Source organism: Scylla paramamosain, chromosome 6, assembly GCF_035594125.1.
Source record: "Scylla paramamosain isolate STU-SP2022 chromosome 6, ASM3559412v1, whole genome shotgun sequence".
Taxonomy (NCBI): domain Eukaryota; kingdom Metazoa; phylum Arthropoda; class Malacostraca; order Decapoda; family Portunidae; genus Scylla; species Scylla paramamosain.
In genome coordinates this window covers 31,839,497-31,865,780 of record NC_087156.1, presented here as the reverse complement: position 1 = coordinate 31,865,780, position 26,284 = coordinate 31,839,497, and the positions used below count along the sequence as shown (strand labels likewise).

Below are 26,284 nucleotides of genomic sequence, written 5' to 3'. Positions count from 1 at the left end.
CTAGCAATCATCCATTTAGGGTCATTTTTTTGTGATCTTATTGTTCTATATGGGATATTTGCTAACTGACCTGTATGAACTTTATCTACGAAATATTTATACAATTCATCTACATTTACTTCACCTAATCCCCTCATCTTGTCCCCTACCATCCTCTCCACTCCCTCATCTACTCACCTCGACCTCACCTCTCTCATTTCAGCATGACCTGACAATTCACTGACTTCATTCACACTCTTAGCCCCACTGACCCCTGGTGTAGAGGAATAGTATTGTGGCTCACTACAGTACACCCCATGAGTGACTGTTCCTTACCATCTGGGGATGATAAGATTGTAATGATAATGATAAAATTGAAGGGAGTAAAAATAATGCCATTAACTGCTTACACTTTAGGTGCCAATGTTTTTTAAGATTATTACTATAGTAGGCACTGGATTCCTTTTGTTATGTCCATATTTGTGTGTGTGTGTGTGTATGTGTGTGCGTGTTTCTTTCTGTGTTGATAAGAACCTTGTCTTAATTTTCCCTTCTTGTGGAGGGCATCAGCCTGGTAGATAAATTGATAAATAAGTTTGACGAATATTCAGAGCAGCTGAGTGAGAATGTGTACTGTATGATAATGCTCTCAAAATTAGGATTAGTGCTAAGAGTGGTGTGTTTGCGACAGCAGCATGGCCTTCATTTGCTAGGTCACATATAATGCACCATGATAAAGTTCAAATGTTTTTAATGAGACTGCCACACTTTGTGCTGTTCCAAGTGACTTAATCAAATCAGCCTTATGTTTCATTCTAAACACTTTCAACTTTATACTGTCATGTACATGTCATAGTTGAGAGTCTATATTACACACCTTGACCAAAGCATGGCAGTGTAGATTGCATTTTGAAGTCATTTAGTGTCTTGTCACATATATCAACTTTAACTCTTTGTTGTCTTGTGTTTCATTATGATACATTATTGTAGTGTTCAGATTATTCTGATGGAATCAATGTATGATATTTATAAATTTACATCCAGTTTTTATTTTTTTATATTATTTGCTTTTAAAATGGATTCAAACAGTGGCAATCTATACTGAACTGGATGAAACAGGAAAGGTTGTGAAGTGCTGAAGTATAGCTGGTAGGAGATAGGCAAAGAAAATGGCTTAAGATTTGTAAAGTATCATGATTTATTATGGCCAGATGTCCAATTCTTTTAGATTACATAGTTTTTTTCATTGCACTAATAGTATAGTCATGTATTTGAGCTGCTTAGTAATATTATACATGTATATGGTAGCATGCTCAAGGAACAGTGTCACATAAGCATCATGCACATTATTCTTTTATGTATGATATTTTAGAAATATGATTTATTTTGTAGGAATGTATCTTATATCATATAAGTGTGATGAAAAAAATTTTTGGTTACCTGTCTTGTGCTCTTTTTAATTGATTAAATTGTTAGATATTCATTTTCCTAATAGGTACTTACCTTTAGAGAGAGAGAGAGAGAGAGTGCATTGCTTTGCATAGGATGGGATATGCAGGATATGAATACATAATAAATATTGGGTTTCCTTTGTTCATGATATTTTGCTTAAATGTCACTAGTACACTTTCCACAGATTTAAAAACATTTTCTAAAACAGGGCGAGAGTTAATACACCAGGTGGTGGTAGACTGGCTGCAAGGGTCCTTTGGGTGCTATGTGGCTCGAAGTGGAATGCCACAGAACAATCTCCTGTGGTTGACAGGAATTTGCACCAGAATGAGATGTCGCAACTCGGCTCATAATGTAGGAGGTATGTATGAGCTGGAGCTAGAATCTTTCCTAAACAGGAAACCACTCTCCCATGATACTTCATACCAAGACACATTCCCACAATTCATATAAAAGCTTTTCACTCCCTTTAGTAATTAACTAAGTAGACCATACAATTTAAAAATAGTTCAAGACTCTTTCCTATCTATTCTGTCATATACTTTTTAGATTGCCATGAATACACAAAACACATCCTTTCGTTTTTCAAAATACTAGTCTCACATCTGTCTCATCTGGTACATGCAGTCTCTCCTTTAAAGCCAGAAGGCTTCTCACAAATTACTCCATCACTCCTCCTGTACCCTCTGTAATCTTAATCAACCTTTTAGTATATATCTTATCCACAACACTCCAAAGACTTACACCCCAGATATTGGCACATTCATATGTATCACACTTATGCATTTAACTGGCATCACACAAATCATGAAATATGCATTTAAGAGTGTTCCCAATCACTCACCAACAGTTGTACCACCACTTTTGAAGCTTTCACCTGCACATCCATTCAAACCTGCAGTTTTCCCAGCTTTTATACCATTAATTTCCTGTGGCACTTCTTGCTCTATGATTGATGACTTGTGTAATTCTAGCATATTCAACCCTTTCTCTATTTTTAATGCAACAGTCTTGGTTTCTTATCCTCTTTGTCCAGCAATTCTTCAAAATGGTTTGTCTATTTCTCTACTACAGCATCATTAACATTATGTTCTCAACCTCTTCTTTTTCCAGTATTCCCTATTGCATTCTCTTACCCTCATTCCAATTAATTTTCTTATTCTTCTGAAGGTTTCCTGTCAGTCTTCTACTTCTCTTCTGCATTCTCATTTTGCTCAAACTTAGCTTTTTGTCTAAAATTTAAGTTCATCTCCAATTTTTTATCCTGTTGATTTAAAGACTAATGGAAATATTTGACCTTGTATATTAGCTCAGTTTTTGTAATGTACATACTTTTCAGATGCAAAAATAGACTTCAACTACTTGATTGTCCCTCCTTGTGGAATGACCAGCTTCTCTCCACCAAATAACAGAGGCAAACCAAGAGTCACAATCAGGCTTCTACTCAGGGATGTCCTGGAAGTATGGAACCGGTAGGTGCTACTTTATAAGAAGTATGAAAGAATTGGTGATTACATGTTTATTTGCTATTTTCTTTGTAAACTTAGGAACATGATAGTATACATTTAATTTTATTTCACAGAAGAATCCTGATTATATATACAGGTTCACAGTCTTGTATCCTAAAACCTAATTCAATCAATGTAACATTCAGCAGCATCATAATCATTAGCTTTTTCACCATAGATTTTCATATATTTTATACCATGACACTTCTTAAATATCTGCAGCTAACCATCTGAATGTTCACACTTGCCTTCAATGTGCAGTTCTTCATAGTGCTTTCTGTCTTGTTTCAGTACCATCAAACCAGTCAGTGGCATACATTCACTTCTTTGTTGTCAAACCCACTCCACCAGCACACTGTCAAGACATTAATTTTTTGCCCTCCATAGCATTTCTCTGTTTTTCATTAGTTTCTGGTCATCACCATCACTGTAAAACTTTAACACCTTATGTTTCTTTTTCTTTAGGTCATATATGGTGATAGTTCCTATTCTGTAATCTTCAGACACATTAGCAAAATTACAGGAGAAAACTGTAATTTGTTGAGAAGAATGAGGCTGGCCTTTGCATATATGAATGAAGAAATTATCAGGAAGATGATTATATCACTGATTAGACCTAGACTGGAATATTCAGCTGTAGTGCAGTTGCCCTACTAGTAAAATGATATATGGAAGTTGGAGAGAGTTCAGAGAGCAGCAACAAAGATGGTACCAAATATCAGGGACTTGTTATATGAAGAGAGATTGGCGAAGTTACACCTACCAGTGTTGGAAAAAAGGAGAGGAAGAGGGGACTTGAATGCAATATATATAAAGTGTATAAGAAGGTGGAGGAGGTGGACGAGAATGGTTTGATGGTTTGTGATATTCAGGTGAGATTCACCTGTAATTGAAATTTATATTAAAACAGTGTACTGGAAATTGTAGGCTCATTTTAGTGTACGAGTATCTTGCTTCAAGTAAAATTCAGAATATAGGTTAATGATGTTGCTAACAAGTTGGATCATTATGGTTAAAATTTCAGGTTCCTGGACAATGACATTGATGAAATAAGCTTGGAAGACCTGCAAAAAGTCATATCAACCATAGACAGTATGACATCAAACACCATTGGCATACCCTCATCACTCCTGAGACTGCAACAAGTGCGCACTCCTTGTGTTGTTCTCAGTAACAGTGGAAAGGTATGAATTACACATAACCCTACAAAATTTTCTTTCTATGTCAGGAAAGTGGCCCACTGTTATAGAGGCTATCATGCACAGCTTAGTATCTAGAGGCCTCAAGCAGAGATAAAAAGGGTTTTGTCTTCTTTCACATTAGTAAATAGTAAATATGGAATGTAAGCTGGGAAGTTTTGAAATTACCTTACCAGCAGGAGCAGAAGGTTAGGAATCTTACCTTCCTGTTTGAATGTGTGTGTGTGTGTGTGTGTGTGTGTTTGTGTTTTATCAAGTAAAGTTTATCTCAAATAATAGTCACATCAATAGTTTTATTTTAATAAGAAATCACTCATGTTGAAAATGTTGTCATAATGCAGGATGTAGAATAAACTAACCAGACAGTGAGACAACATTCTATATTGGTGATTGTACAAAGCACTATTTGAGCCTAAAATTTACATGAAAAAAAAAAAATTTATTCTCAGTAGATATTGTGTTTTTATACTTGGTACATGTATATGGACCTTGCATTTATGATACAGCATGTCAGATCTACAGATTGTGAACTGGATGTGTGTTGCAGGTACGGTTGATGTGTCGGCACAGCATGGCACTGGTGATTCATTGTTTCATGGATGTCTTCATGCAGATGTGTACTTGTTACAATCGTGATGATTACATGCAGGTTTGTTGGAGAAATTTATAAGAAATTATACAAATAAACAAAGTGATATTTTTATGCAAATATCACTGAATAAGGGTCATGCAGTAAACTTTCTTAGCATAATTGTTTGTTGCGGGTGTGGCTTTTAGTATCATCTAGTAAGGAAGAATTATCATACAAAGCAGTAGTTCACAATGTTTAGGATGTTTCCCCATCAGGGAGGATTGAATTTTATAAAAGGGCATCAAATTTCATGTTTTTTTAAACTTTATTTTTCTTTGTTTTATATTATTTATTATTATTTATTTATTTATTTTATTTTATTTTACTTTACTTTATTTTATTTTATTTTATTTATTTATTTATTTATTTATTTATTTATTTTTATATATATTTTTTTTTTATTGAGAAAACTGGATTTGATTGAATCAAAGTTCAATTCTCTAGTTATAAGGATGATATTAGTCTTAATACTAGAGAGCTACCATTGAAAATAAGTTAGGTGTTAAGAACAACCATTATAAATATGTGTTCAAGGAAACTAATGCCATATTTTTGTTTTACAGGATTTAGAGGAGGACAGCATGGCTGAGTTAAATAATAACTTGGAATGAAACTATGCAGTGGACATATTTTTTGAAGTTTTCTAATTATAACAAACTAGTTTTAAATTTATACAATTTCCAGTTATAGTTATAATACCATCATCTCATGAGAGCTGCATTTACATTCTTATAGAAAACTGGTGCAGAACTTTTCTGCTGTAGTGGCAGGCTCCACCTTGATGGAGCCTGCCATCACTAACAGTTACATTGTACATGAGACCGTAGTAAGGCATTAAATCACAAATACTATATCTTAGTTACATTTGTACACGAGACCATAGCAAGGCATTAAATCACAAATACTGTATCTTAATTTGTGATGAATAACTCACTGTCTTCCATAAAGTATCATCAGTATTGTATTCATGAGAATGATTGGTGCAGCTGCATAGTACAAGGGACAATAAAAGACAAACAGGAGCAGGACTTTGTTTCTGACTGTCTTTCCCATCAAGGAAGGCAGCATTATTTTCATGCAATTGTTCTTATATATATATATATATATATATATATATATATATATATATATATATATATATATATATATATATATATATATATATATATATATATATATATATATATATATATATATATATAATCATCAGTAATGGAAAATGAGGTATCTCTCTCTCTCTCTCTCTCTCTCTCTCTCTCTCTCTCTCTCTCTCTCTCTCTCTCTCTCTCTCTCTCTCTCTCTCTCTCTCTCTCTCTCTCTCTCTCTCTCTCTCTCTCTCTCTCTCTCTCTCTCTCTCTCTCTCTCTCTCTCTCTCTCTCTCTCTCTCTCTCTCTCTCTCTCTCGTGTGTGTGTGTGTGTGTGTGTTTATTTATTTATGTATGGGATGCACTGGTTTTGAACAAGGAAAAGTGATAGTGCAAAACTTACAAAAAAATGGATGCAAATGTCAAGAATGAGAAAGTTTTGAGTTCAGTGAGGAACTTGTGCATTGTAGGTCTTGAATGGCTTGAAACTTGCAAGATCACTGTATGATATTATATACATACTAACAGCTTCAATGATTGAAATGTTTGCATATAAATGAATAACTGTTTATAATGGCTTTACATTAATGCACATATCGGTTTATATACCTGGGTGGCATTCCGATGAGATGGCCCAGACAAAACACCACACACTCATACACTCATCATTCATACTCTTATCCCTGTTGCCCCATGGTGGTAAGGGATAGTCTTGTGGATTACTGTGCTACATCCCAGGAGCTTAGGCATAGCACAGCTGGCCATGGTTACATACTTCACAGCAAGGCCTCACAGTATACATTGGTTTACCCCTACCCCTTCATAATGAGACCATTTCCTACCCAACACCTACTCCAATCCTGAGACAACAGCAGATGCAGTGTAATATTTCCTACAGAGTACCCTGCACCCTAACTAGATCCATACATTATTGATGTGCACTGCCAGATGCACTGCACACATAGATTAAAAACTACTCTGCTATTCAACTCCAAAATTGAAAATTTTTACTACTGTGACTCATTAAAATCTAATTATCTTTATTACTGAATGAGTTTCCATAATTGTTCCTGTTTTCTCTTATTTATCCCTGTTCTCTAATGAGGATACTCTTGTTCCCCTAGTGGACTGTTTGTCATGCCAGCAGCAGGAATATTTGTGATTTAAAGGTACTGTGATATGAGTATGAAAGAAAATTTGAATCAAGTCAATGTGTACAATTAGTTTATTTACACCAACAAGAGGTCACTCATTACAGGGTAGTGTAGTAACTTGGTGGTATTAGGTCTCTAATTGCTGGAGAAACTAGCAATACATCACTGTTTTGTATCAGTGAAACAGTGACATTACTTCATTTAGCTTTATAGTTTGTTCAGAGTTTGTGCACACACTAATTCTGCAGCCCTCCATTGGTCGACAGGGCTTGCAGGACACGGCCACTTGCAGCGAGCGTCACTCCCTCTCTCCTCTCTCTGCCTCTGGAGGTGCCGCCGGCTAACATACAGCGGACGTACAGTAGATGTAACATCAGCATTTGCATCAGGACCATGTGATCAGGATGGTTCCTGTTATTGTGTTAGTTGGTGATATTTGTTCAGACGAACAACAGGGAAGTGTCCTGTACAAAATAAACAAAGGACAACTTCTGTGATGTTTAGCAAAGAGTCTGTTCCTACCTATCCTTACCTACCTGTGGGTACACTCTCCCACCCAGGGTAAAAGAACTATAGGAAGCAACACGCATTACATATAGAGGCTGAGTATTTCACACCTTTAAGTACCATTCATCATGTGTACTTCTGACAATTATTGAGGAAGTAGATGGTAAGTAAGGTAAATATGCATTTATACTTTATAGATTATGAGAAAGCTTTTGACTGAGTCAAGCATAAAGACTTACTCAACATATTAAAAGAAATGGGAGTAGATGGAAAAGACTTAAGAATTATATACAAATTAGACGAATCAGAAAGTGGCAGTAAGAGTGGAAACAGATCAGACTAAATGAACAGATGAGTATGATGGGTACATTCTTTCTCCAGATCTTTTCTCCTTTTACAGTGAGGTGATAATGGGATTAATTTAAGGAAAAGGATTTGATATTGAAGGAGGAAAAATAAATAATATAAAACAAACATAATACAACTTCGATTGCTAATTCAAAACAAAACCAAGATATTTTGACAGTGGTGAAGGAGGTAAGTGAAACAAAAGGTCTGACAAATGTGTGTAAAATAAAGTAATAGTAACTAGTAAGAAGGCACAGGTCCCTAGGTGCAATGTAAGAGTCATTGATAATCTCAAGCAGGAGAGAATTTGTTTCTTAGGAATCTACATTACAGAAGATTCACAATCAATGTAATGAAGAGCTGAAAAAGAGGAATATATGAAGCAAAGAAGGCATTTCAGAAAGTGAAAATATACAGATAAGGCCATGAAATGACCCCGTGGTTGTGTTTTTCTGTATATTACACCACTTAGTTCTGTGTTCAAAGCATGGGAATATTACCAGGACTGCATTTGTCAATAGGGTAGAGAGTTTTAGTAAGGCTCCATTGATAGAAAACTCTGGGCAGTGTGAATGTATATGGCATAGTACTTTAAATAAGAAAATAAGAAAATATAATATAAATAAGAAATAAATAAGAAAAATAAGAAGAGATTGTTGGTCTTCAAATGGCTTAAGGATGCATTGGTCAGAAGCACCTTGACCAGAACATAAGTTGCACTAGGATACATGTTGATCCTGTGAAGGTAGTGGCTTTATAGAACTGGTTGGTGCCCACCAGTGTGAATGAACTGCAGACTTTCTTTGAACGGTGTATTTCAGTTCTATAAATATTGATCACCAATATACATATAACATATGTGCCTACATATAACATTTGTGAGGCCACTACTGAAACTAGCCTTGCAATGTTGGTCAAATGTAAAAAAAATCTTTTGAAATTACAAAGGGGAGCAAGAAAAATACTGGTGATGTTTATTTGTCATACGAGAAAAGACAATAACAAAAGGATTAGAAAGGATCTAATTGAAATTTTCAAAATACCTAATGAATTTGATAAAACATATCCAAAGAATTTAATACAAATCACACAACAATAACGAAAGACAACAACTTCTATTTGTAGGGCGGAAGATTATGTTTTATATTCTCGTATATTTTCCATTTTTCTATGTTGAAGATAGACCATGAATAGTATAAATTGTAATGCAGGACAGTATATGTGCCTCATACTCCATCCATTGCTATTATTTTTTAATGCGTAACATTTTTTGCAAGGTATATTCACTACTGTAGTAATGCTGTCTTGTAAGTCTTGTGCCCGGCATGTTGTCAGAGGATGAATTGGTTGGAGACGGACGTCTCGTTGTATTTCTGCCTTATATGCTCCCCATAAGTAACTTACTATTACATTAATGATAAAAAAAAAAAAAAACGTATGATATTCTGTTCTAGTCATATAAGTGTGTGTGTGTGTGTGTGTGTGTGTGTGTGTGTGAACATTTCCCATATCATTAAAAAATTATTAACCGAAAACAAATTTCAATGGACCATTAAGTGGCCGATCTACAACATTTATCCAATATCAGATTCTCATTGTGAAAGTGTCATGCGTGATTTGTTGGAAATGTGACGAAATGTATATCACTGTTATGGTGTAAGGATTTCTTGTTGGTATTTGTTTCCTTATTTATTTATTTATTTTTTTTTTAAACGAGGTTCCAGAAATGCTCTTGTTGAAATAGCATTGAAGTTTTTTTTTTTATCTTGGTTTAAAGCTTTATTAAAATCATTCAAGGTTTTTGTTCGCCATTTGATATAATATAATTTATTAATGACAACCAGTGTAATATCATCAAGTCAAATCACAACCGTAGTAAACGCGACCGAGTGACGAGAATGCACCTTCATCACGGCGGGGCGGGGAGGAGTCCGTCAGCTGGGTCGCTCGTCAGGTCACCGCTTGAATCAAGGCGCTGTGGCTCGTTAAAACCAGTATTTTTCTGTGTGATCAATAAGGGAGTATTCTTCTTAAGATAAGCTGAAGGATCTTAACCGTGAAATTGGTACGTGTGGCAACGAAGAAAGCGTGAAACGTGTGGCCTTGGTTACGGCCGTGGCTGGAAAGAAGATAAACAAAGATCAGCTGAGCCGTCACTTGACACCCGCACCCACGGGTTTTTGTTATTTTGAGACTCTCCATCCATTATGTACTTAAGAAGGAAAAAAAATCATGCAGTGTGAAAACTTTTGCAAAGCGTAACTCATTTATAAATCAACTTGTGTTTCCTGTAGTTGATTATGTCGTGAACACAACACCCATCATGTTTGTAGTAGTTTCAGAATAACCACTTGGATCCAAACGGAAAATATGCATGTTGGTATACGCACCTCATAGTGAATGTATGAAAATGAAAGTATCAGGGAGAATTAGTGAATTGTCAAGCTGTTCCATTCGATACTTGGAATTGCGGACCTATCATTCTGCAAGGCCAGATTGGTGTTCCTCTGTGGCCTCCTCCTCATTTTTATCCCGGAGACTGAATGCATCCAAAAATCTCTACAGCAAAGACTTATATGCCCACTATGGCTGTGTCAATGCTATTGAGTTTTCCAATGAGGGGGACTTGCTGGTGTCAGGTAAGTACACATCTTTGAATAACAACAACAATAATAATAATAATAATAATAATAATATAAAGTTAAATATTCAGTATATTAAACTTCGAATAATAGCCTTCACTCACTAAGGATTATGTTAAAATAAAAATGCTTTCTTGGAAAATACAGTTTAGATTTTCTTCTACTTGGTTGGTTGGTTGTTAGGGCTCTCCTGTCAGAGTATGTTGCCAATTCAGCAGCCTGTTGGCACTTCACATTGTTCTTATATTGGATTGAGTGTGTGTGCTTGTATATGTAATGGCACCCTTTGGAACTTCATGCACTGAGAAATTAATCTAGTAATGGGATGAATTTGTCCTGATAGATTGTCACTGGGGACTGAATTCTAGCTGGGTATGCAAGATAACATGAATTCAGCATGTTGCCAGTAAGGCTAAGACGATCATCAAAGACTGAGTGATTGTTTTAGTCAGCTTTGACTTATGTCATTACACAGCTTCCCCCATCCATTTATATTAATCTTTGGTATTTCAATTTCCTCTGCTCCCTCCCCCTCAGAAAATGTTCATATTTTCTCTCTGAGACTTCCCATTTGTCTTAGCCCCTTTCTTAGATATCATAGGTTGATGCCCTATTTGGGATCACCATTTTCACCAATGTAATGCCTCCTTTTTGGAGCATCATGGAAAAGGAGGTTAAAACTGGCAATGAGAAATCATTGCTGGGAGCATTTGAATTCTTGACAAGATACATTGGGCAAATGAAAATCCAGTACATTACTTAGGCCAAGATGATAACCAGTGCCTAAGTGGATCTTCATTTACCTTGATTGTCTTGTCACAACTTACATAGCTTTCACACCTTTTTTAGATAAAGTTCTGGTGTCTGTTTCCCCTGTCAGTACCAGACTCTCCCATATTCTCTCAGCTCATCTTTTGAAATCCCACCATCTTTGGTATTGTAAAGCTATCTTCACTTGTTGAAAGTGTGACATTTCCTTTAGAGCATCATAAAACACTGAAAAGTTGATAAGTTGACTTGTTAAATTAGCCATGATTAAACCCTTGGCAGGACACTCAACATAATGCAAGTCTGGCATATTACCGGGTAGACTGTATGTGATTTTTTTGGTTGATCTTAATTTTCATGTCACTGCATGTGTACATATCCCCATGTGTAAGATATCCCCAACACTCTTTTTTAACATCAAATCATTCATTTGTTTTGTTAAACTCTTTACTCCAGTGGGTTCTGTTGATATTCTTTGCATCCTGTCCCATTGCTCCCATCTCCGGGCTCACCAAAGCAGAGATATATCACACATTATATTTCTGCTATGTGGAAATGCCTGAGAAGATAGTACTCTGAATACCTGTGGAATACCTAAAATGAGAGTGGTGAACAGAAGAGCATGATTGACTATGTAATAGTGAACAAGATATGAAATAAGTTGTGCTATACATCATGGTAATTCAAGGGATGTTTGATGGATCAGATCACTTTTCTGTTGTAACTAAGATGAAAATAAAAGATAGATGGGAATATGGTAGGGATGGTAATAAAGAAAAAGTAAGTAAGTGGCTATTAAATGGTTAGAGAGGAAAGAGTATACATTGAGAGAAATGTGAATAGTGAGAAACTGAGAGAACTAGGTTGACAGAAAGGAGTAAAGTGTAAAGGTGTTTAATATGTTAAAAAAATGTAATGACTACAATACTAACTGAAGTAGCAGGATACTGAGGGCTTGGAAATAGTAATAAAGGAAGCATATGGTGGACAGGTGAAATCAAGGAGGATGTGAGAGGGAAGAGATCATAAATTATGGTATAAGAGAATACTGCAAGAGTGATGTATCAGAGGGAATGAAAGTTAAAGTGAGAATAAAGTAATAGGAAAATGAAAAAAAACTGATAATAGAAAGTGAAAGGAGAGTAGATGATAAGTTTGATAGGAAGGTGAGGAAAGAAGTTTCATGAGAATAAGAAGTAATTTTGGAAGGGGGTTAATAAACAAGGGAAGGGGAGAGGAGCACAGGAATACGACAATGAACAGAGAGAGAATGAAGTTCCTGTAGCCAGTAAGGAGGCAGATTGTGTTTGGAAAAAGCATTTTGATTGTTTAATGAATAAAGTAATAGGGGGAAGCAAGAGTATTTAGTATGGGTATGGAAATAGTTACAAGCACTCAAGAACCCATTTTCTTCATCTATATGTACATAACACAACATTCCAGCTTTGCCCTTTGTTAACACTCAGCTGCTTTCCTCTTCTTTAATGAGCATTCATGGTCTGTCTTTTACTAAAAATCTAAAATGGGAAGTTCACGTCTTATCACCAGCCTCGGAGTCCCCATCTGGGGAGGGGACCACAAATGTCCCCAGGTCGGACTGCTCTTCTGATAATGACCCTAAGTGTCTTGACACCCACCTCAACTTTTTCTTCATCAACTTCTGCAACATTCACAGTCTTACATCTAATTTTCAATTTGTAGAACACCACCTCTCCTCTTCTAAACCCCATCTTTTCCTCACAGAAACACAGGTGTTTGAGGCAACTGACAGTAGCCCCTTTTCTGTTCCCTCCTACTTTCTTTATCCTCATTTTCAATCCAAAGTTGGATGTTGCATTTATGTGCACAACAACTTAACCTGCTCTTGTGCCCATGCTCTTGAATCTTCCGAGTTTTCCACCATCTGGCTACGACTAGAGTTACTCTCAAACTAAATTCATCATTGCTGTATACCTCTCCCCTAACTCCTCTGACTATAAGAAATTCTTTGACTACTTAACTTCCAAAATGGAGCACATTCTGATTCTCTTCCCTTTTGCAGAGATTTCCATTCCTGGTGACTTCAATGTTCACCACCAGCTTTGGCTTTCCTCTCCCTTCACTGACCATCCTGGTGAACTAGCCTTCAATTTTGCTATCCTCCACGACCTGGAGCAATTGGTGCAACACCCTACTTGTATTCCTGACCGTCTTGGAAATATGCCCAACATTCTTGACCCTTTCCTGACCTCAAATCCTTCTGCTTATGATGTCACTCTCTCTTCTCTGTTGGGCTCCTCCGATTACAGTTTCATATCTGTATCTTGTCCTGTCACTCCAGTCCCTCCTCAGGATTCCCCTAAGCAGAGGTGCCTCTGGCATTTTGCCTCTGCTTCCGTGTCTGTTATGCCGAGCACATAACAGAGGTGATAGTGTCTAGCATGGAGGCGTACATTCCTCACTCTTTTTCTTGGCCTAAACCTTCCAAACCTTGGTTTAACACAGCTTGTTCTTGTGCTATACATGATAGAGAGGTAGCTCACAAAAGGTACTTAAGCCTTTCATCACCAGAATCTCATGCACTTTATATTTCTGCCCAGAACTATGCCAAGTCTGTGCTCCAACTAGCCAAAAACTCCTTCATTAATAGAAAGTGTCAAAATCTTTCAAGATCTAACTCCCCTCGTGACTTTTGGCATCTAGCTTCTTTCCCTCCTTTATTTCAACCAGATGGCACCACTGCTATCACATCTCTCTAAAGCTGAACTCTTCGCTCAAACCTTTGCTAAAAACTCTACCTTGGATGATTCAGGGCTTGTTCCTCCCTCTCCTCCATCCTTTCACTACTTCATGCTACCTATTAAAATTCTTCACAATGATGTTGTGTTGTGTTGTGCTGTTTTTGCTGTTGGGAGACTTGAACATGTAGATTGCAATTTGTTGTTTATTTACATCAAAGAAACTTAAGATGTTAGATTCTTTAAAAAGAGGGTGAGTGTGCAAAGTAGTCACTGTTTGCATTAATCTTTTTTTTTTTCTATCAAAAGTTGTAAATGTGTGGGATATATGTTACATGAGATGGATGTACAATAGAACAGGTGTGGCAATACATGAGCATCATGAAATGTTTTAAGTACGAAATTTGTCAAAAAATTCATTATTTGATATAACAGGGACACAACCCTTGATAACTTGAAAATTTAATTTGATGTATATGGCTTGAAAGTAATTGTCTCATCAAATGTTATCCCTAAGAGTGTATGTTCACTAGCTCTTATTATTATGTGGTCATGGTAGATTAGAGGAGGAGAGTTTTGATTGACTTATTGGTGAACATGTAAAATATTTTGTTAATGTTTACGATGAGCCTGTTACTTAAACTCCAATTTTTAATTTTTTTCTTAATCTTTGTTTGCTGTGTATATCATATTGGAATGATTTTCACCTTTAAATATAGTGTCAAATTATCAGCAAAGAGTATTGTTTTAAATTTAGAAAAAATATGACATAACATTTATGTATAGTAAGATTGATCACAAGATACTACCATGTGGAATTCCATAATAAATACCTAGCATGTGGTTAAATAATCCTGATACCACTCAAGTATAATAACACAAATCCCATAGTGATTTAACTTTTATAATAAGATGTCATGTTTCACAGTATTGAAAGCTTTTGTAAAATCATTGTAAATACTCAAAAGAGGATGTTGAGTTTCAAGTGTAGTGTATATCCGTATTTCAATTCAAATGATCAGTTTCATTTGAAACCAGATTTGATCATTGTAAACATCTAAGCTTTGATGAAATAGCACCATGAATATGTAGCAGTTAAATTGTCTTTAAGTTTTAATAGTAGTGAGGTCAGTTATTTATAATGATACAAACAATTTTTCTTTGCTTTCCTGTCATTCTGAATGGTTGTTCCAGGAGGTGATGACCGCAGAGTCTTGCTGTGGAATGTGGATGGTGCCTTGTCTGGGAGCCACCGTCCACGCATCATGAAGGGGGAGCACAATAGCAACATCTTCTGCCTCAGTTTTGATTCAAGCAATACAAGAATATTTTCAGCTGGGAATGATGAACAAGTTATCGTACATGATATAAAAACGTAAGCATGCTTATTTAAAGTCTCTTCATCATTTGATCTGGTGAATGAATTGGATCAGATGTAGGAAGGAGATGGGTCTAGTATAGTGTGGCTGGAATAAATAGTTTCTGCTGAGGCCTTGATGAAGTGACCCACCTGCAAGACTGATCCCTCTCCCTTAGAGATCCAGAAGCTCAGATGGATTTATAATTTAGTCTTTAGAAATATTTGAGTATGTGAGTGGCTAGATAGGTGTGTGGGTTAGGTTTATGTTTGTGTGGGTGTGTAGGTGTGTTGGTGCTTTGTCCACTTATTTTTGTCCTGTTATCTTCATCTCTGGTCACTGTTATGTCATCCTCTCTACGTGTCCAAAACCATTGTAACACTTCCTGCTCTATTGGATTATCACACTAGAACTGAAAAATTATATATAATGGAAAAGGATGCTAAAACCTTCACTTAAGTACTCATATTGAATTTGTTATTGAATTTTGTTTTCTGTGTCATTTACTAAATGAACTGCACAAATATATTAAATAAAATAGACTTGCTTAGAGGAATGGCATATGTAGAAAACTTATATTTTTGCTCTAACAGGTATGTAAGGAAGGTATTTCATCCAGAGGTTCAGGAAGATGGTTTTACATTATTTTTATGAAGACCGGAAAGAGAAGAGAGGAAGTGGCAAGGGTTTTATGTTAGATACATTACATTGTTAACAGTAGCATAAAAATGATACCTAATTGCACTTTTTATTTTCTAGATTTTTTTTTGTAACAAGGGCATTGGCCAAGGGAAGAAAATACAAAGCAGGCAGGGAATTGCATACTCTACCAGAAAAAAAAGGATGAATGATTGAGAATACTGGTTAACTGTAACATTAGAGGGGTGAACAGAACAGGGGTGAGAAAATGTAGAAAGTCTTGTGCAGCAAAGCTGCAGGAGTAGGGGAGACATGCAGTTAGCAAGATCAGAAGAGCAGTGAGCTTGAAAATAGTGGCAGAAGATAGGTTGAGATATAACAGTACGGGGATGAGATCAAGGCAGAAGACAGTGGTTAGAGGAGAGGAGTTGATAAGACAAAATGCTTATGACTCCATATTGTCTAGAAGAGCATTGTAAGTGAAGTATCCCAACATGTGAAGCATACTCCATACATGGATGGATAAGGCCCCTGTATAGATTTAGCAGCTGGGGAGGGGGGGGGTGAGAAAAACTGGTGGAGATGACTCAGAATGCCTAACTTCATAGAAGCTCTTTCAGCTACAGATGAGATGTGGTTTCCAGTTTAGATTATTAGTAAAGGACAGACTAGGGATGTTCAATGCAGAAGAGAGGGACAGTTAAGTATCATTGAAGAAGAGGGGATAGTTGTCTGGAAGGTTGTGTTGAATCGATAGATGGAGGAATTGAGTTTTGAATCAGTGAACAATACTAAGTTTGTTCTACCTCAATCAGAAATTTAAGAGAGATCAGAAGTCAGGCATTCTGTGCCTTCCATGTGTGAATTGCTTGTTTCCTGAATTGTTGGATGTCTATCAAAAGACCTGGAAAATTGCAAAGTGGTATCATCAGAGTAGGGGTGAATAGGACAAGAAGTTTGGCTTAGATCTTTGATGAATAATAGGAAGAGAGTGGGTGAGAAGGTAGAACCCTGAGGAACATCACTGTTAATAGACTTAGGGACTTTGGAGAGAGAGAACAGGGACTGTCTACCACAGCAGCAACAGAATGGCAAGAAAGGGAACTTGAGATGAAGTTGCAGAGAGAAGGATAGAAGCCGTAGGAGGGTAGTTTGGAAATTAAACCTTTGTGTCAGACTATCAAATGCTTTTGATATATCTAAGGTAACTGCAAAAGTTTCACCAAAATCCTTAAAAGAAGATGACCAAGACTCTGTAAAAAAAGTCAGATGACCAATAGAGTGGCCACGTCAGAACCCATACAGGCCATTAGATATAAGATTGTGAAATGAAAGGTGTTTAAGAATCTTTCTGGTGAGGATACATTCAAAAACTTTAGAGAGGCAGAAAATTAAAGCAATAGGACAGTAGTTTGAGGGAGTCGAGTGGTCACTCCTGTTAGGAACAGGCTGAATGTAGGCAGATGTCCAGCAAGAAGGAAAGGTTGATATTGATAGAGTTCAAATAGTTTGACTAGGCAAGGTGCAAGCATGGGAGCACAGCTTTGATGAACAATAGAAGGGATCCCATCAGGTCCATAAGCCTTCTGAGGATTAAGGCCAGTGAGGGCATGGAAAGCATCATTGGGGAGGATCTTAATGGGTAGGATGAAATAGTCAGAGGGTAGATGAGATGGAGGAACAAGCCTTGAATCATCCAAGGTTGAGTTTTTACCAAAGGTTTGAGTAGAGTTCAGCTTTAGAGATAGATGAGATGGCAGTGGTGCCATCAACTTGAAATAGAGGAGGGAAAAGTGAAGAAGCAAGGTTATTGGAGATGTTCTTGGCTAGGTGGCAAAAGTCATGAGGGGAGTTAGATCTTGAAAGATTTTGACCCTCTATTAATTAAGGAGTTTTTGGCTAGTTGGCATGATTTCAAGCAGAAATATAAAGTGCATGAGATTCAGGTGATGGAAGGCTCAAGTACCATTTGTGGGTCTCCTCTCTGTCATGTATAGCATGAGAACAGGCTGCATTAAACCAAGATTTGGAGGGTTTAGGGCAAGAGAAAGAGTGAGGAATGTACACCTCATGACAGACACTGTCACCTCCGTTATGCGGCCAGCATACAGAGATGGGTCTTTGACATGAAAGCATTATTCATTTCATGGAAAATCAGAATAATATCTCTTTAGGTCCCCAAAATTAGTATAAGCAAAATGCCAGAGGCATCTCTGCTTTAGGGGATCCTAAGAAGTTATTGGAGTGATAGGACAAAATACAGATATGTGGTTGTGATCAGAGGAGCCCAACAGAGAAAGCAAAGTGATAGCATAAGCAAAAGGATTACAGGCTAGGAAAAGGTCAAGAATGTTGGGCATGTCTCTAAGATGGTCTGGAATATGGGTAAAGTGTTGCACTAAGTACTCTTATAGGTCATGGAGGATAGCAAAGTTAAAGGTTAGTTCACCAGGTTGGTCAATGAAGGGGAGAGGAAAGTCAAAGCTGGTGGTTAACATTGAAGTCTCCAAGAATGTTGATCTCTGCAAAAAGGAAGAGTCATGATATGCTCCACTTTGGAAATTAAATAGTCAAAAGAATTTTTTATAGTTAGAGAATTAGCTGAGAGGTATATAAGGCAGATGAATCTAGTTTGAGAATAACTCTGCAGTTATAGCCAGATAGTAGAAAATTTGGAAGATTCAAGAGTGTGGGCACAAGAGAGTTAGGTCATTGTGCACATGGATGTAACATCCAGCTTTGGAATGAAAATGAGTAGAGAAAGTAGGAACAAACAGAGAAGGAGCTACTGTCATTTGTCTCAGACACCTGCATTTTTGTGAAGAAAAGATGAGGTTTAGTAGAAGAGAGGTGATGATGTTCCACAGATTGAAAATTAGATCTAAGGCTGCAGATATTGCCAAAATTAATGAGGAAAACTTGTGGAGGGTGTCAAGACACTTAGGGTTGGTACCAGAAGAATGGTCTCACCTGGGGACATTTGTGGTCCACTCTCCAGACAGGGACTCAGAGGCTAGTGTAGGAGTCACTGTATTAAATTTTGAATTTTGAGTGAAGGGTGTGCATGTATTAACCTCTTCAATACAATGGCGCACCTTGTGCGTCATGGCTCACTCGTACAGTCATATATTGTCGCACCTTGCACGTCACTCTCCTGTCTTTCTTCCCCATGGTGGATCCATATCTTGTTTGGCCTTCTAGGCAGTGCGTTTTGTCTCTTACTTGCCTTACTTACTGGAATCTTTCAGTTCCAGCCACCTCTGCTCTCAACCAACCATGAAACAGTAAACCCTTCCACCATACCCCTCTGCCTGGGTGTGCTTCCTTCAGTCTTAGTTTGTCTTTTATGGTTGTCAGTTGGTTCTGGTCTTGCTTTCTTCTCTTACTGGTCAAGTGGTCATGGATTACATTTCTAATGACAGCAGTGGGAATGAATATACCCCAGACATGGAGGACAGTGGTGATGACTATGACTCTGTGAGTAATGATGAACTTAATGTACCTGAGGTAGAGATGAGAGAGGTTGAGGAAGGTTGGCAGCTGATAGCGGACGTGTTTTCTGACAAGCGTCCTGATGCTCTAACCCCTTTGTTTCTTGGTTTTCTGGACTGAACCCTGCACTAAGGGATTTGTCTCTCATGTCTTTTACTGATGCTTTCTTGCTTTTCTTTGATGATGAGTTGGTAGGAAAGTTACGTAAATGGATGAGAGAGCTGTGAAATACTTTGCTGTAAACCCTGAGAAATGAGGTCATGTGAACAGCATTATTTGGTGCCCAGTCACATATGATATGTACACATTCCTTGCTCTTGTTATGGCAATAGGTCTGATGCCCATTCCTAGAATGATGTGCTTCTGAAGTACTGACCTGCTGTTTTTTGTCCTTGCCATGTTTTGTAAAGAAATTATGTCAAGAGACTGCTTTTTTAGTATAATGAAATTTCTGAGATTTTCTCCACCAGGTTTTATCAGAAAGAACTGTCCAGCAACACGCATTAAGCCATATCTAGATCTGTTACATGAACGCTGCCAAATGGTTATGAGGCTACGCTGTGGATTAGGCTTTGATTTTGTGGAAGGGGAAACTAGCCTTTCGCCAGTACATGAAGAGTAAGAGGGCAAGATTTGATGTCAAAGTGTTTGTTGCTTCGCAGTGTGATGAACAGTAGAAGGGATATTCATGGAATTTCATGTACTATGGAAAAGATACATTCACTTTTGGTGACCCAAATGCTTCCCATCTCTCTGTGTCAGAGAGAATTGTGGTAAAAATCCTTGGTGACCTACTTGATGAAGTCAGACACATCATAACTGATATTTGGTACACTATCCTGAAGTTATCTGACTACTTGCAAACTCGAGCAACATTGCTGACGGGTGTAGTCAGGCAAGGGAGGGCCACCCAAAACAGTGCAAGACGAAGACCTTGAAAAAAAATTAGGCTCTGTTAGCTAGAAAAGGAAACACCTTGTTAGTAAAATGGCAAGACAAGAGGGAAATCTATCTCTTGTTTACCAAGTATGAAGAAAATGTAGTAGAGAAAATTAAAACATACTTTTGTGGGAAAACAGTGTTTTACAATAAACCACTGCAAGTAGAAAAGTACAAGAAAATGGAGAGTGTAGACTATGCAGATGAAATGCTTGAGCCTTATGAGAACCACAGGAAAAGCCTAGTATGGTTCAAGAAGCTAGGTATCCATTTCATATTCAGGATACTGCTAAATTCTTTCATTGCTTATAAGACTGCACACAGCACCAACAGTGTGGACTTTTTCATTTACATAAGGGAGGTATTAAGAGAGCTCCTGCTCCAACACAACCTTGGTTGTGTTGGAGATAGATTTCCCTCACCAAATGTTCACTAGGAGAGAGTAATAAGCATCACTTATCAGTTCATGCTTCTTGAGAGAAGAAAAAGAAAGAGGTGCAAGGTGTGCTACCCAGCACCCAAAGACACCAGGTATCATTGCCCTGGATGTGATGGTCACCCTCACTTGTGTTCAGTAAAGCACTACATTACATGGCATGAGCAGCAATAAGCAGCACCTCTATAATAGATTGTGATGCCTGATGCCCTCCCAGCCACACAAACCTATTTGTCAAGTCCATCCCCCTTTTTTTTTTTTTTTTTTTTCTCAGTTTGGTTATTTTAAGTGAGGAACCGGAGGTGAAGGGTCCATCCCTCTGGTTTTTTCCCACTTGTAGGTTATTTTCTTTATAAAAGGAATCTGTGATAAGGAAGTAGACATCATAATTTTCCTTTGGTTATTTTTATTTTGAATACTTCATAGACAACAGTATATACAGGACCTCTTTTATTTTATTTTATTTATTTTATTTTATTTTATTTTATTTTATTTATTTATTTTATTTTATTTTATTTTTTTTTTGTATCGGAAAAGAGAAAGGTCCATAGTTGCTTTTTATTTATCTCTATTTTTTTGTGAGGTGTTGCAAATAAATGAAGAAGTCCATACTGTGGCATAATAAAAAAAAAAAATGATGGTAACTTTTTAGGTGAAACAAATTTATATTATAATCTTACATACACACACACACACACACACACACACACACACAGTACATATAAGTAAAAATTATATATATATATATATATATATATATATATATATATATATATATATATATATATATATATATATATATATATATATATATATATATACATAAAGAATATTAATCGTGAGACGAGAAAAGCATAACATCAAAATCCAAAAAGATGGATTCTACAATTATGATAAATACACTAATAGTAACTGCAAGGCCATGGCAAGGAGCGGCACAGGTACCTGCGCATGCACCACTGAAGCCATTTCCCACATCTTGTAGAGAAGAGGTTAAATGCATGTAGAGGTGTATGAAGGAAGAGGGTTGTCTTTAGAGGGCAGGCTGTGACTGCTATCTTGTGTTGTGAGACAAAGGGAGGTCACAGCTGGGTCACTGATAAGTTCACAACACCCCCTGATCCAGTTCTAAGACTTGTCCAGTGCTTGAGACCTCACTGGCAGGTGTCAACTGCCTTCTCCTGGATGTTTAAATTAAATCAGATGCTTTCATACACTTATTTTATCTTTTTAAGTTTGTTGTATTTTTGAGACTGGCAACATTCAAGACCAAATAACTCACATAAAGCAATACCAGTGCAAAGACAGATATGTGATTTAAGTAATTAATAATATTGCTCTTTTTCAGGGGTGAAACATTAGATGTATTTTTGCACCGTGAAGCTGTGTATGGTGTCTCTGTGAGTCCCACCAGTGACTCCGTGTTTGCCAGTGCTGGGGAAGATGGTCAGGTCCTTCTGTATGACATGAGGGAACCTGTTACTACAGGTAAGCTATTGTTCACAGGTTGAGTTCATATATTATATTTGTCAATGTTGGGGAAGATAGTCAGGTCCTTCAGTATGATGTGAGGGAATCTGTTACTAGAGGTAAGCTATCTTTCACAGGTTAAGTGCATATCATATTATAATGAATCAAATACTTGTAGTAAGTGATGAAAATAAGACACAACTTTGTTTAATTTTTATTGCTGACATTTTTGATATACAGTAAATGTAACATGTTTTTTTCATTATTAAATATTTTTATAAATACAGTCTGTTCTAAAATGATCTGACCAAACCCAGGGAACAAAGAGTGGCTAATATTTTGTTTTAATTTTAATGTCCTTCAAGCTAGGCCATTTGTGACTCTTCACACTTAGCTCATAGTTTTTTTCATTTCTGGAAGCACTTCTTGAGATCCCATGCTGGAATGTTCTCTGGTGCACTGTTGCATTCTGCCTAATGTCTTCTTAGGCATCAAGCGGGACCCTTTCAGCAGGATTTTTAGCTTAGGAAATAGCCAGAAATCAGAAGGATCAAGTGGCTGTTGTGTAAGAGTACAAAGTCCCCCATAAAATTATCTTGGGGTCTGACAGTTGTCTTGGTTGTGATGTCTAAGTTCTTGTTTAATGTTTTCCTGGTCAGGGCTTTGATCTTTGGTGAAAGCCTCTCTTGACTCAAGATTTATCCTGCCATTGGATAAATTTCTCAGTGTTTCTGTAGAGGATCTGAGACATTACATTGGTGGCAGCAGTGAAGATAAGTAATGGTATAATGTCTCTGTATGTCTGAGTGGGGATCACATGTGTTCTCTCCAAAGAAACTGTCTTAATAGAAAATGTCCATTTTACTTACCTAGCTCAGGACTTCTTGGCTAAGCACTAAATTCCTTTGGTTTATGTGCTTCCTAGAGAACCACTTACTTATTTATCTCAAAGTGTGGCATCTTTCTTAGAAAGTCACCTTAAGGATTTGCAGGTTTTGAATTTTGGTAAACTATTCTTGCAGTGCCAGTTCTGCTTAGATGAGTAAATTGGTCATTCTAAGGTGTATTACACATCTTTTTCAACCAGGGTAGCAGAGATATGCCCTACATTACTGCAATATGTATCAGTTTGACAACACACCCACACTGTAATACATAATGATTATTGTCCCCAGATCCTGTGTGCCTGGCACGGTATTATGACGCCTTCCATGCTGTTCAGTTCCATCCAGTGGAGCCATTATTTATAGTTACTGCCAATTCTCGAAAAGGAGTCTCCTTATGGGATATTCGGAAGCCTAGAGTGTAAGTAGATGACCTTTCAGTATCTTTGATATTTCTCAAGAGTGTTAATTATGTGTGAGTGAGTGTCTGAGCCATCCTGTGTGTGATTGCTGGTGTGGTATATAGATTTCTCAAAAATGCCCAGTATTTTTTTTCTGATTTATTTTTACTAATTTATAAACAATGTGCTTATGTAAACATTTTACTTTGATACCAGTATTATTGATTTAATTAGCTTGATTGAAGCAGCCTTAATATCTTTTTGGAATAATATAAATGAAAATTGCACATTATGTGAGTCAAAGTGGCTTGATAATGCTGTACTTTACTTACATTTATTATAGTAATAACAAATTATTAATGAATTTTTTTACCTTTACCATAGTTAAGTTCTATGTAATGGCAGTGAAAAAGAGGTTAAATGCTTTATTAAAGAAGACATTTTAATGTGGATAGCTTTTTTATTCTCTTATGACACTAACATGTTTGTATTGCACTTGATTGTAAAATGGGCAATATAAAGTGAATAGTATGGGGAATTAGTAAGACAACAAGTAGGCAAACCAATGAAACATTTTTACAATTTGCTAGTTTCCATCAATGTGTTTGTCAGTCTTATCCTGTTTCTTAAAATTCCTTTATGGTAACCACAGCAGAAGTCTTTCCTTGCTCCTCCTTAAACCCTTGAGTCTTGCCACTTTTCTGGGAACCTGTTATAGCACAAGCCTGAGTGATAATTATGGTGTTTACCTTATGTGTGTAGCAGACATAGAATAACACTAAGCAAACTAAAATTGCACACAGACCTGATTCATATTAGGCTACTTAGCTGGAGCTGTCCACATGTTGGTAAGAAAGTAGGCTGAGGTGTTGAGCAGTTGGTTGCTCTGCAGACCCTGTGTGCTGTCTCATAGGGAGCTGGTGTGCATCTGCTGGGATATTCTGTGTGCGTGCTTATAAGCACTAGGACAAAGGGTGCAGATCTCATTTTACCATGGACCCTGGCTATTCATCTAACACACTCTTTGAAGTGGGTTCTTAATTTCAAATTGACATTTATTAATAAAACCCATCACCAATATCAATATTTTGTTGGAAATATATTACTGCCAACACTTTTATTCTTCCTCTTCTTCAAGTCATTCTTATTTATAAAAAGCCATCCTTTTGTACATTCAACATCAACCTTATTCATAATTTTAGGTTTAACTCTACATTCCTTATAGTTCTTTTTAGAGATTAAATAATCTCTACACTCTGCAAACAATTCCCTAAATATCAATTATCATTTGATAACCCTACCATTTCTCATAATTCATTAATTTCATCACTTATTTGTTGGTACTGTTATCAGTTATTAAATTTCATTCACAGTATTATGTCACTTTCCTTTCTTAAAAAGTTTTCAGGTATATCTTTACTTTCATACATTTATGTATCACCTTAACCTCATTAGTATTTAATTGAATATATGAGAAATACAATATTTAGCTAAATCAACATATTGTGATTTGTTACTTCATCCTGCAGACCTGTTTTGCGATATGGGGAGAAAAGATGTGCACAAGCATCCATTTGTGCCAGATTCAACAGAGTTGGCACCCAGATCATTGCACTGAGAAGAAGGCTTCCACCTGTTCTGTATGACACACACAGTTCAAAACCTGTTTGCCAGGTAATGTACATAACTTTGCTTTCTGATATATGAGATGCAGATAATTAGGGATATGGCAAGAATTTTAATTCAGGATTCAGATTTATGTATTTTATTATAAATGTTCCTGTGTTTAATTATTAGGGTGAGGGGAAAAAATATATATACAGAGGGCATCCAAGTTATAAGGTAACAAGTTATGAATGTTCAGAGATATGAGCATTCTACTCACAAAATGAGATTGTGCTCTTGATGTTGTTTCCTTTGTTAACCAAATTTCAAATTTGGCACTATGTGCCATATTTATGTAGTATGCCACTTCACCATTGACCACGCTGTACGACACCATAGTGAAGGACCACCCACTGCAGGACATAGGCTATGTAGCAATTTTTTTGAAACACGTTTAAATTGAGACATCCAAATTTATCATACTGCACTGCAGTGAGTCTGGCTTGAGATTCCACAGCGTATGGACCTCCCAGCCAATCAGCCTCTGAGAGGCATAGAGATGGGAGGGTTGTGCTGCATTGTGTAGAAAGCCTGCTCCATTACACAAGTCCATGAATAGACAAGGAAACCTGTCTTATGCTTTCAGTCAGCTGTCTTAATAAATTATATGAATAAAGGTGTGTATAACCTGAGAAGGAGAGAGGGAGAAAGGAAAAAAAATGTGCATGGAGAGAGAGAGAGAGAGAGAGAGAGAGAGAGAGAGAGAGAGAGAGAGAGAGAGAGAGAGAGAGAGAGAGAGAGAGAGAGAGAGAGAGAGAGAGAGAGAGAGAGAGAGAGAGTGTGTGTGTGTGTGTGTGTGTGTCTCATAACTTGGAGCTCCACCTGCTGGACTTTAGTTACACCTACTCGTAAGTCCACAAATAGACAAACAAACCTGTCTTATGCTTTCCAACAGCCATTTTAATTATATGAAGAAAGGCATGTATAACCTAAAAAGGAGAGAGAGAGAGAGAGAGAGAGAGAGAGAGAGAGAGAGAGAGAGAGAGAGAGGTGTCTCATTTTAATCTGGA

General features: G+C 36.9%; 2 protein-coding genes and 1 long non-coding RNA gene across 5 annotated transcripts in view; 2 read left to right on the top strand and 1 right to left on the bottom strand.

Annotated features, from left to right (window-relative positions):
* The window catches only part of LOC135101606 (uncharacterized), a 30,069-nt gene extending 24,278 nt beyond the window's left edge, over nt 1-5,791 (top strand). For both annotated transcript variants that reach the window (XM_064005780.1, XM_064005781.1), the window contains 5 exons: nt 1,640-1,792; nt 2,771-2,903; nt 3,964-4,123; nt 4,686-4,787; nt 5,333-5,791. In XM_064005780.1, the coding sequence (XP_063861850.1) occupies nt 1,640-1,792; nt 2,771-2,903; nt 3,964-4,123; nt 4,686-4,787; nt 5,333-5,380 (596 nt within the window). In that variant the 3' untranslated portion in view covers nt 5,381-5,791. The remainder of the gene's footprint in view (nt 1-1,639; nt 1,793-2,770; nt 2,904-3,963; nt 4,124-4,685; nt 4,788-5,332) is intronic.
* Nucleotides 5,792-9,751: 3,960 nt separating this feature from the next.
* Nucleotides 9,752-26,284, top strand: part of LOC135101600 (uncharacterized) — a 41,396-nt gene continuing 24,863 nt past the window's right edge. For both annotated transcript variants that reach the window (XM_064005771.1, XM_064005770.1), the window contains exons 1-5: nt 9,752-10,502; nt 15,185-15,365; nt 22,203-22,342; nt 23,500-23,629; nt 25,139-25,283. In XM_064005771.1, the coding sequence (XP_063861841.1) occupies nt 10,238-10,502; nt 15,185-15,365; nt 22,203-22,342; nt 23,500-23,629; nt 25,139-25,283 (861 nt within the window). In that variant the 5' untranslated portion in view covers nt 9,752-10,237. The remainder of the gene's footprint in view (nt 10,503-15,184; nt 15,366-22,202; nt 22,343-23,499; nt 23,630-25,138; nt 25,284-26,284) is intronic.
* Nucleotides 23,661-26,284, bottom strand: part of LOC135101605 (uncharacterized) — a 32,448-nt gene continuing 29,824 nt past the window's right edge. Inside the window, exon 4 of the long non-coding RNA XR_010269334.1 lies at nt 23,661-24,571. This is a non-coding gene — a long non-coding RNA (uncharacterized LOC135101605). The remainder of the gene's footprint in view (nt 24,572-26,284) is intronic.